General features: G+C 35.3%; 1 protein-coding gene across 1 annotated transcript; it reads right to left on the bottom strand.

Annotated features, from left to right (window-relative positions):
- Nucleotides 1–12,078: 12,078 nt before the first annotated feature.
- Nucleotides 12,079–12,699, bottom strand: LOC148583070 (uncharacterized). The gene is made up of 2 exons (XM_088511531.1): nucleotides 12,635–12,699; nucleotides 12,079–12,544 (listed from the first exon to the last, which is right to left on the bottom strand). The coding sequence occupies exons 1-2, from the start codon at nucleotides 12,697–12,699 to the stop codon at nucleotides 12,079–12,081; spliced, it is 531 nt and encodes a 176-aa protein (XP_088367657.1).
- Nucleotides 12,700–13,192: the final 493 nt, after the last annotated feature.

The following is a 13,192-nucleotide window of genomic DNA, read 5'->3' as shown; positions in this document are numbered from 1 at the left end:
GATTTTTTAAAAAAATTTTGGTTGAGATTTCTGAAACTTCAAAACTTTGCATGTTGGACACAAAGTACAGTTCCGGTTTGAAAACCAGATTTTTTTGGTATTTACAAATTTTTGGTTGCCTTCAATGCAATTATTGGTCATTGATTCCACCAAAGTTCCATGCATAAACCGGAAATCAATGACCAATAATTGGCATTTAAGGAATCAGGTTGTCATAAAATGTTTACTAAAAATTGGAGTAAAAATCATTTTATAGTTTTGTGAATCTGCCACTACACGTACACTTAAGTCCCCTACAAGTACACTAGTAATTTTTTTTTTTTTTTTTTCCCAAAAATGTAAACTAACAAGTAATAAACACACAACAATGTGATACATCATACTATTCCCCTTCTTCTCCTCGGGCGTGCAGGGTGTTAGTCGTGCGTACTCATTTCTAACAAATTATGCATGCAACTTGTTATAATATAAACTACATTATCCAACACACGTCATTCAAACATAAGATAAAGTACATTATCCAAAACACAAGGTTTCTTAGCAAACTACGATCGACAAGCACACCATAATGGAAACGCAATGCCAACAAAAACATATTCAAGCAAAGAAGACCCACCAACAGTAGGAGTAATCCTAGGCAACATAATGCGCAAACAACCGAACCAAGACATCAACATATAGTTGTCTTTTGCCATTGTTTGCCCAATGTGCCATTGTTACCATGTACACCCACTTCTTCAACATCAGGAGATGGTGTTGATATATTTTCTAACAACTCATCTTCTCAATGTACTCGCTCTTGATGGGATGTGGGTGGCAACAAATTTTGTAGTAGCTCATCTTCCCAATGGAAACTAGCTAGATGATTTTGCAGTTGTAACGCCCCAATATTTGGACTAGCAAATATCGAAGTCGTGACGCTGCAACTTTAGAAAATACAATCTTACAACGGAGTATGTATATTTTTTTCTTTTTCTATGACCTAGGAATAACTTACACAACACAGTTGAGCTGACTGAAATACCTCGAGGTGATATATTATTAAATAAAATAGAAACATGGTTTTCATTACAACATATGTATACACTAGGTGTACCAAATATATGCCACAGACGGCACCTAAATTAACATAGTAATATCTATTAAGTTTACACACATCACCATACATAATAAAAGCGATTAACATAAATGAGACTTGCTCCATAGAGTAAGCATAAATCCTGCAGCAGATGGTCTATCAACCATCAAAACCAGTAAAATGACCATCGTCCTCACTTTCTATCCCTGCATCAAGATCTATGTAAAGATGACGTTATCATATTTACATAGGCAAACAAGTGAGTAATCTATTTTCCTAGATATAAAGACTAAAAAGACTAGTTTGAACAAATAAGATTAAAGACTAAAATATATAATAATGAATGAGTTGTGAATGCAGCGTAATGACAGATTAGTTTGTGTTTTATGATAATCTTTCTTCAGACCTCTTCTCATGAGCTCTCAGCCCGTTTACGTCCGTTATGTCCCTCACACTTTAGAGGTTTACCTGTTTGGTCCTGGCAACTACACCGCCCCAGCTTAGTTATATATTAGGCCTGTTGGACGGTTATATACCCCCATCCACTGAGATACCGACAGTTCCTCGCGGCAATCCACCCAGCTTGTTCTTAAGGTGGCTATCTTATCAGCCCATTTTATTAGACACGTTATGCAGCAATTGTATTGTAAAAATTATATCAATAAGACAAAATAATAATTCCTATAACAATAAAACAAAGCTAGTACTCAGTAAGTATATCCATACTTACTCTCCTTAGTGTAGTATTCTGCTCCACTTCTGCATATAATACATACATACAAACAATACTTAGTTCATTCTCCAATAATATCATTGTTTCAAGACCCTCATCTTTTTATATTTATTTATTATCCGTCACTTCATCTTTACTTACTCATTTTATTATATTAATCTAAGATAGTTACTTATAACTAGCTTTATGCCTGAATTCATTTTTGGTGACGAGGCTAATGGCCAGTATCACTAAATACAAACAAGTATTATAAATAATATATATAAAACATGACTCATATTTTGGAGATGAGACCAATGGTCCGTACCTACCAAAGTATGAATCAAAATTTAAATGACAATAAAAGAAATGACTGAATGTAAATACTGAATTCATATTCTGGGGATGACCGCCAAAAATATGAATTAAAATTTAAATGACATAAAAGAAATAATTGAATGTAAATAATGCATATTTCAGAGATGAGATCAAATGGTCCTTACCGCCAGAAATATGAACAGAAATTTAAATGACATAAAAGAAATAACTGAATGTAAATAATGCATATTTCGAGGATGAGATCAAATGGTCCTTACCGCCAGAAATATGAACAGAAATTTAAATGACATAAAAGAAATAACTGAATGTAAATAATGCATATTTCGGGGATGAGATCAAATGGTCCTTACCGCCAGAAATATGAACAGAAATTTAAATGACATAAAAGAAATGACTGAATGTAAATACTGTAAAGTAAATAATATATAGATAATATTATAAGTCCTTAATTGATTTTGTCCACTAACTCTTTATTATTAATTCACTTGTATCCATTACTTTATTTTACATTATACGCTTATTGGGTCTTTAAACAATTAAATGAGAACAAGTGATAAAAGCAATAAATCATGATATTTATACAAGAAACACTTACCCAATAATCCTTTAGAAGTAAAACTCCACCAAATCTTCTCTAGGTAGCTAGTTTAGAAAAACACTTGAACACTACAAGAAAGATCTAGGCTATATGATATTTGACTAGAACTAAGAAGTAAAATGAAAGGAGGAGCAAACAATTTTACTTGTTCTAAGATTGTAAAAACTTAAGTGAAAGTGAATTTAGCTAAGGCTCTATTTATAAGAGAATGAATGGTTAGGATTTATTTTTACACATTTGATCTAAGGGTTGAGATGGATTTAACCAAAAGAATGAACCTAGTCCATATTTCATGCTCTATACCAAATAGTATTTTCGTCCAAAATGAGGGCAGTGTATTCCGATCCATTTTTCAATGTCCAAACCTACTCCGATTGACATGAAATTTTGCGAGTAGATAGAGGACTCCGAGACAAACATTTTATATTTTTGGTTCGACTTCATCCGAGTTTGTTTGAGTCTATTTTTGGCCTATACAAAGTTTCCAATTCAACTTAGGCTTTAACTATTTGCATTCTCACTTGGCCACTTGTCTTATTAAATCATTATAATCATGATATTTACTATAATCATCATTACTAGAAGACTTTAAGCTTTCAACAAAGGTGGCTAGCCTTGGTATCTTTCTTTAGCAGTTTTAATCTCAATTAGACAGTATGAAAATTAAGACACTGCTTTTTAGGCTAAAAAACTGAAAAGCTTCAAATTAATTTATGACTTCACTAAACACCAATATAAATAATTTATTCACTAGATTGGGTTTGATTATGCCCATAAACATATTAGTGAAGCTAAATTTTTAGAATTGAAGTAATATACATAAGAGGTAAAAAATCAATGTAATATACCTTTAACACTAAATAGTTATTTAATATCATTAATCCACATATCATTGTTCTAATTTATCGATTATATTTTTAATCTATTTAATATTATTTAAATAAGAGTTTTAAAATCTAGGTCGTTACATTCTACCCACCTTATTGGAATTTCGTCCCCGAAATTAAGGCATTCAAATTATCACATAACCTCAATATGAGTGACTCAGATTTTTATCTTAACGTCTAATCCTTAGTCTTATTTTACACTTAATCCCCAAGCTTTTATCGTACAGTAATATTCTAAGAAAAAGGGTGTAAGAAAATAATGTTCCTCAAATTTTCTATTCATATACTCTATAGCTCCGACGTACTACGTCTTAAGTTTCAATGTTTTCACTTAGGTACTACACTTTTATACAGTACCATGATTTATCTACCATCTCAAAACATCGACCAAAGCATTTCAATAATATCACTTCTTATCCCTAAGGTATCCCTCAACTTTTGTAGTTTTGAACAATACCCATATAAGCAATCATAAAATACCATTTACCACGTAATAATATATATATATATGTACTTACCGAGTGATATATCCGGTTTAGAATAAATGTGGATATTTGTCATGTATTTCTCTCGTTCTAGTTCCCAAGAAACTTCTTCTACGTCGTGATTACGCCAGAGAACCTTAACTAGAGCAATGGTTTTCGTTCTGAGTTTCTGTTCCTTTCAATCCAGAATTTGTACCGGTAGTTCCTCATACCTTAAATTTGCTTGAATCTGAAGTGGTTCAAAATCAATAGCGTGCAAGGGATCATGTACATATCTTCTTAATGTCGATACATGGAACACGTCATGTACCTCTGCTAGCTCAGGTGGTAACTCAACTTTGTATGCTACCGGACCTACAATTTCGGTTATTAAGAAGGGGCCAACATACCTTGGACTTAACTTTCCCTTTTTACCGAAACGCATCACACCTTTCATTGGTGATACTTTAAGGAATACTTGATCGCCAACTTCAAAATTCACTAGGTGACGTCCCTTGTTAGCATAACTCTTTTGATGGCTTTGAGCTGTTAGCATCCTTTTTCGATTTAGTACGACCTTGTCCTTGGTGTCTTGGATTTATCTTCGGTCCCACCAATTGCCTTTCACCAACTTCATCCCAATAAAGTGGCGACCTGCATTTGTGTTCATAGAGTACTTCGTATGGTGCCATACCAATAGTTGCCTGGAAACTTTTGTTATAAGCAAACTCGACAACAGGTAAATATTGGATCCACTTAGTACTTTCCTTGACGAATCCAATTACCCTGCACTCTATTTTGGATAGACCAATTCTAATCCTACACTTGAGTATTCATCAAGCTCGCAATTTGTGCTATGTGCAATTTTATCATATCATTAATTATAAGTAATTCTATAATCATTTTCCTCCCTTAATTAATCACCGCCTAATACTTCATAGCATTTTCTCAATCTCCTTATGATGAGCTAAGCATCATTATTTCCCTTTTTAGATCGCATTTACTATTTTTTTCTTATCAAGTCCTAACAACATCAATTTCAAACATCTATTCGATCGCTAGTTCATACCTTAAAATGTCGTAGTCTTCTTCTCGAGCTCACCATGTTTCCTCGATTTTATTTTAATCAGCCTTGTCAAAGTGGCTGTAAGACAATAATATTTTTCAACATCTCTATCTCTTAATATTCATGATCATGTACCACTAATATGATTATCATTTTCCTCAAAATATAGCTAGATATCAATCCTTATATGGTACCATGATTAGTTATTTGCTTAGGTACAACTGCTATAATTCTTTAAAGATAACAAAACAATCATATACTTATTTTAATTCTACATGACTATGCTTATGCTCATCCCTCAATGATGATAGTAATTCATTTATCCTTTCTCGTCCTGGTGTTTGTACCGACCAATCTTGCCTAAATGGTCGTGTACTTATATGACAAATCTTAGTGTATAATGCAGAAATGAATGAATGTGTAGCTTTAGAATCAAAGAGAGTACACGCAAGAGTACCAAATAGAGAAATGGTACCTGTCACTATATCATTGTTCGCTTCATCATTCTCATCGTCATCTACGGGGGTCAACGTATATACTCTCGCTTGAGTAGGCCTTCTTTGTTGGAAGTCATTCCTTTGTGCTCCAGCTTCCCCCGTAGTATTCATCGGACAATCCTTCTTAAAATGCCCCTTTTGACCACATCGAAAACAGCCGGTACTTTCGCTCCTGCAATCTCCAAAATGCATTCTTCCACATTTGGGACAAGCAACCTTCTGGCTTCCTACAGGAGGAGAAAATTTTTGGTGATCCACTGGTTTGGAGCCAGTCCCTACGACAAATCGTTTAGACGGATAGGATGCCTGTGGCATTGACCGTTTCCTATGTTCGTAAGCTGCAGATGTCTCATGAATTGCCCTCTCAGCAAGGGATGCTACGTTTACTAATCGAGCATAGTTCTTGATCTCATGGCAGACAACTCTTTCCTTGATACGAGAGTTAAGATCATTTTCAAAACGTTCTGTCTTTGATACTTCGTCAGGAATAAGATTAATATCAAACCTGGCTAACTCAGTAAATTTAATTGAGTATTGTTCCACTGACATAGTACCTTGCACCAAGTTCTGAAATTCAATAGCTCTTAACTGCTTTTGTGACCTTGGGAAATATTGCCTGTTGAATTCCTAAACAAACCTTTCCCACGTGATAACAACACCAGGTCCTATCAACTCTACCTGGGACTTCCACCACTTAAGGGCTTCACCAGTTAGCCTTAATACGGTGTATGTCAGCTTTTCCTCATTTGTACACTTGAGCGTGTCATGCAGCAGTTGGATATCTGAAATCCAAGCTTTAGCTACTGTATGTCCTTGAGTCCCATTGAAAGTACGAAACTGCTGATCAGTAAAGTCATGCATCGAGCAACCGATACGCTCGACTGGTGCAGCAGGTTGAGACATCCGTGAAATTGCTTCCGTGAATTGCCTAGTAATATCTCCTATAAATTGGACTAATGTTGGGTGTACACCATCATGGAATGCTGGAGGTGGAGGTGGAGGTGGAGGTGGCATTTCATTGTTTTCATTATGAGGTGCTTCGCCTTCCTCAACGACAAGGAGATCACGTCTTCGTACCATAATTCTGTACAAATTAATTTAAGACTTATCTATATTAAAGCAAACAACAAAATCACTCAAACATGTAAATAACATAGTTGTGCTTCTATCGCTAATACTTTATTCTCAAACAAAAGTTTTTTATAAAAGGTTATGAGTATTTTATTTAGTGAAGCTCTTGTGTTGTATACCCTAGTTCTAGTGTGATACTAACTTTCCCATAGAGCAAACCGCTCTGATACCATAATGTAACGCCCCGATATTTGGACTAGCAAATATCGAAGTCGTGACGCTGCAACTTTAGAAAATACAATCTTACAGCGGAGTATGTATATTTTTTTCTTTTTCTATGACCTAGGAATAACTTACACAACACAGTTGAGCTGACTGAAATACCTCGAGGTGATATATTATTAAATAAAATAGAAACATGGTTTTCATTACAACATATGTATACATTAGGTGTACCAAATATATGCCACAGACGGCACCTAAATTAACATAGTAATATCTATTAAGTTTACACACATCACCATACATAATAAAAGCGATTAACATAAATGAGACTTGCTCCATAGAGTAAGCATAAATCCTGCAGCAGATGGTCTATCAACCATCAAAACCAGTAAAATGACCATCGTCCTCACTTTCTATCCCTGCATCAAGATCTATGTAAAGATGACGTTATCATATTTACATAGGCAAACAAGTGAGTAATCTATTTTCCTAGATATAAAGACTAAAAAGACTAGTTTGAACAAATAAGATTAAAGACTAAAATATATAATAATGAATGAGTTGTCAATGCAGCGTAATGACAGATTAGTTTGTGTTTTATGATAATCTTTCTTCAGACCTCTTCTCATGAGCTCTCAGCCCGTTTACGTCCGTTATGTCCCTCACACTTTAGAGGTTTACCTGTTTGGTGCTGGCAACTACACCGCCCCAGCTTAGTTATATATTAGGCCTGTTGGACGGTTATATACCCCCATCCACTGAGATACCGACAGTTCCTCGCGGCAATCCACCCAGCTTGTTCTTAAGGTGGCTATCTTATCAGCCCATTTTATTAGACACGTTATGCAGCAATTGTATTGCAAAATTATATCAATAAGACAAAATAAGAATTCCTATAAAAATAAAACAAAGCTAGTACTCAGTAAGTATATCCATACTTACTCTCCTTAGTGTAGTATTCTGCTCCACTTCTGCATATAATACATACATACAAACAATACTTAGTTCATTCTCTAATAATATCATTGTTTCAAGACCCTCATCTTTTTATATTTATTTATTATCCGTCACTTCATCTTTACTTACTCATTTTATTATATTAATCTAAGATAGTTACTTATAACTAGCTTTATGCCTGAATTCATTTTTGGTGACGAGGCTAATGGCCAGTATCACTAAATACAAACAAGTATTATAAATAATATATATAAAACATGACTCATATTTTGGAGATGAGACCAATGGTTCGTACCTACTAAAGTATGAATCAAAATTTAAATGACAATAAAAGAAATGACTGAATGTAAATACTGAATTCATATTCTGGGGATGACCGCCAAAAATATGAATTAAAATTTAAATGACATAAAAGAAATAACTGAATGTAAATAATGCATATTTCGGGGATGAGATCAAATGGTCCTTACCGCCAGAAATATGAACAGAAATTTAAATGACATAAAAGAAATAACTGAATGTAAATAATGCATATTTCGGGGATGAGATCAAATGGTCCTTACCGCTAGAAAGATGAACAGAAATTTAAATGACATAAAAGAAATGACTTAATGTAAATACTGTAAAGTAAATAATATATAGATAATATTATAAGTCCTTAATTGATTTTGTCCACTAACTCTTTATTATTAATTCACTTGTATCCATTACTTTATTTTACATTATACGCTTATTGGGTCTTTAAACAATTAAATGAGAACAAGTGATAAAAGCAATAAATCATGATATTTATACAAGAAACACTTACCCAATAATCCTTTAGAAGTAAAACTCCACCAAATCTTCTCTAGGTAGCTAGTTTAGAAAAACACTTGAACACTACAAGAAAGATCTAGGCTATATGGTATTTGACTAGAACTAAGAAGTAAAATGAAAGGAGGAGCAAACAATTTTACTTGTTCTAAGATTGTAAAAACTTAAGTGAAAGTGAATTTAGCTAAGGCTCTATTTATAAGAGAATGAATGGTTAGGATTTATTTTTACACATTTGATCTAAGGGTTGAGATGGATTTAACCAAAAGAATGAACCTAGTCCATATTTCATGCTCTATACCAAATAGTATTTTCGTCCAAAATGAGGGCAGTGTATTCCGATCCATTTTTCAATGTCCAAACCTACTCCGATTGACATGAAATTTTGAGAGTAGATAGAGGACTCCGAGACAAACATTTTATATTTTTGGTTCGACTTCATCCGAGTTTGTTTGAGTCTATTTTTGGCCTATACAAAGTTTCCAATTCAACTTAGGCTTTAACTATTTGCATTCCCACTTGGCCACTTGTCTTATTAAATCATTATAATCATGATATTTACTATAATCATCATTACTAGAAGACTTTAAGCTTTCAACAAAGGTGGCTAGCCTTGGTATCTTTCTTTAGCAGTTTTAATCTCATTTAGACAGTATGAAAATTAAGACACTGCTTTTTAGGCTAAAAAACTGAAAAGCTTCAAATTAATTTATGACTTCGCTAAACACCAATATAAATAATTTATTCACTAGATTGGGTTTGATTATGCCCATAAACATATTAGTGAAGCTAAATTTTTAGAATTGAAGTAATATACATAAGAGGTCAAAAATCAATGTAATATACATTTAACACTAAATAGTTATTTAATATCATTAATCCACATATCATTGTTCTAATTTATCGATTATATTTTTAATCTATTTAATATTATTTAAATAAGAGTTTTAAAATTTAGGTCGTTACAGCAGTAACACCAACGAATATTGCATCAAAACAAGAAATTTACTATTATGTTTTCAGCCACCAAAATTAATTCCAAACCATACGACCTTTTAATTATTTTTATATTTATCCCACTGGTTCAAAGGTGTCTATTATATGTAAACAGCTAATTGTGCATCATTGTCAATGTAGAGTCAAAAACAAAGCAATAACAACCAACGAATTATTGATACAAATTTCAATTCAAAAGCCAATGATATACCCATCATCCTATGCAAGTCAAACAACACAATCATGTATTATTGTATAGGTCAAGCAAAAACATTGCATACACGGTAGAGGGGACACTTGTAAAAGCACCTCATGTAGTTCATGTCGGTTCTAGAAATGAGTAGTCTCGTCAGTCCAACACCACATATATATTGCATCTCGAGCTCCATAACTAATTTTCTTAACACATAGATGAAGCCAACCAAAATGACATACATGTAAAATATAAGTTCAACAACTGACATAGTAATACATAGCAATTATCAAAATGGCATAGATATATAATAAGAGACTACAACCGACATAATTATACATAGCAAGTACCAAAATGACATAGAAAAATAATAGGAGTCCACAACCGACATAATTATACATAGCAAGTTTTTTAATGAAATAGACACAAAATAAGACTCCACAATCGATATGCCTATACATAGCATGTTCACAGCACACTTCGAACACGCACCATGTCGTCCACAGTGAGCATGTTGACACACAGATTTTAACTTTCAAGCACAAGCAAATGTACTATAATGGAGTTGTGCAGTGTGCAGCATGCGTTGACTACAAGGGGTTTGCGACAAACCTTGTACTTGGGCATGCCATTTAGCACATGGAAACACCTTTTTAGCACTCCAAAGCAGCGTTCAATTACCATATGAAGCGAGGAATGGCGGTAATTGAACAATTCCTTGAACCCTCGAGGGTCACCACCACTTCGGAAATCTTGTAAATGATACATTTCTCCTCGATAGGGGGGAAGGTATCCTTTTGAGCATGGGAAACTAGAGTCAACTAAGTAATATTGACCTGCAAGTAGACATACAATTTTTTTTGTGTAAGCTAAATGTAGACAGCGTTATTTATAAGGTTGACACTTGGTTGTGAAGAGAAGACTCACCTTCGGGCGGTGTAGGAAATTCATTTTTAGGTCTAGTTACAGAATCATAGAAGGCCCTTGAGTCATTGGTTGTCCCCTCCCAACTACTATACACGAACGTGAACATCATGTCGACGTCATAGGCACACACTACATTTTGGAACACAACTACCTTTCGCCTTCGAAATGCTTTGGTTTTTTCGCCAGAACCCAAGCTTGAATATGGGTACTATCAATGGCCCCCACACAATCCTAACATGCAAAACATTGGGAAATAGTTCAATTGTTTGGTAGGTCCCAAATAAATTCAAATACCCACAGACTACCAAAAATATATATAAGGCTTTCATACCTTAAACTAGGGAAAATATTTTGGATTGCCCTAGATGTAGGGGTGTTGTAGCGCCCCGGCTTTACCAATCAAGCTTTTAAGTGGAATTATCTAAATTCTCACGTGACACTACTGCATGTTGTTCCTTTAATTCTTTTAACTCCGCCAGTGCCTTATGATATGGTGCTTCGTGAATCGGTTGAGTCATTGGCACTAAATCGATAGTGAACTCAATTTCCCGATCAGGTGGTAGTCTTAAATAAACCTCTGCAAAAACATTAGGATAATCACAAACCACTGGAATATTCTCAATTTCAATTCACTCTCTGTCTTAGCCGTTACATAAGCCAAATATGCACAACCACCTTCTCTGACACTCCTTGCTTGCACTGTCGAAAGAAATGGCGGGGTGGCTCGTACTCAAGATTCGCAATACTTGAACTCCTCAATGCTAGGTGACCAAAATGCAATTTCTTTCCTTCGACAGTCAATGCTAGCATGGTGCTTTGACAACTAGTCCATCCCTAAAATAACGTCATAACATAGCATTTTAAATACTACTAAGTTTGCTAGTAGACTTCTTCCTCCAATGCTAATAGGACAGTTTTCTACTACTTTACTACATGTTAGGGAGTCTCCTACGAGTGTAGCTACTGTTATGTTCTGCCTTAGGGTTTCGAGACACATATCACAAAGTTTTGCATATGTGGCAGAAACAAATGAATGTGCAGCACCCGAATCAAATAGTGTGCATGCAAGGCTACCAAATAGAGGAATGGTACCTGTCACCACATCGGCATCTTCTACTTCAGTATCAGCTTTGTCTGGGGTGAGTGCATACACCCTAGCTTGTGCAGGCCTTTGTTGATTGCCGCCTTCTCGTGGTTTGGATCCTCTAGAGCCGGCCATAGGGCAGTCTCTGACAAAATGATTCGTTCTACCACATCAGAAACATGTCCCCTTTCCCGATCTGCATTCTCCAACATGTATCTTCCCACATTTTGGAGATGTCGGCCTTTGTCCTCCTTGGTTTACTATACCCTTCCTTCCTACCTTCTGTCCTGAGCCACTGCCAATTGCAAGTTTCTTTGCAGGACGTGTGGCATAGGGAATGAATTGTTTCCTTTTTTCCCTGACAGCTTCATAATCCCAGTGTCCGCTTTCTGCGATAGCAGCAACATTCTTTAGCTTAGTGAAGTCTTTAATCTCCAAGCAAGCGACCTTGTCCCTAATTCGTGGGTGCAGGCCTTCTTGGAATCTTTCAATCCTTGACTCCTCATTAGGAACCAAGTTCAAAGCAAACCTTGCCAATTCCATGAATTTGGCAGCATATAGCTTTACAGTCAGGTTACCCTGAACTAGATTCTGGAATTCCTTGGCACGAAGTTGCTGTTGGGCTCTAGGAAAGAATCTATCATTAAATTCTTTCTTAAAACGGTCCCAAGTGATCTCGTCTCCTCTCAATTCTTGGTCCAGTAGTTCTTACTTGGTCCCCCACCACCTGGATGCTCCACTCGTAAACTTGTAAGCGGCATAGAGGACCTTCTGTCCATCGGTGCAACCCATTACTTCGAACAATTTCTGGATATCTATAATCTAGGATTCTACTGCCAAACACCCTTGACTACCATCGAAGGTTAGGTAGTGGTGTGCACAGAAGTCTTTAAAGGAACAACCTATTTGCTCCTTTCTCATTGTTGGGCGCGAAACCCGAGCCATAGCTTCGACCAAGTATTGGGCAACGTCTGCAGCATCTGGATGCCCTTTTTCATAAGGTGGGGGTGGTAGTGGAGGTAGAGGTACATGATTGCCCCTATTCTATTCAGGTTCCTACTCCTCTAAGTTGTTACCACTTTGACCGGGCATTTGAGGTATTGGCTGCATTGGTCTGTAACAATATAATTAATTAACTAACTCTTGACAACATATATAGACAATGTTTCACACAAAAGTTGGCATTAAAGCCCTTTATTGATTTTTACAAGCACACAGTAATTTATAATTTATTTTACATAAATGAGGTAATGCAACTGGCTTCCTCAGTGAAGCTTCTTAATGC

This window comes from Corylus avellana, chromosome 11 (genome assembly GCF_965113065.1).
Source record: "Corylus avellana chromosome 11, dhCorAvel1.hap1.2, whole genome shotgun sequence".
NCBI classification, from domain to species: Eukaryota; Viridiplantae; Streptophyta; class Magnoliopsida; order Fagales; family Betulaceae; genus Corylus; species Corylus avellana.
This window is presented reverse-complemented; position numbering and strand designations above follow the sequence as displayed.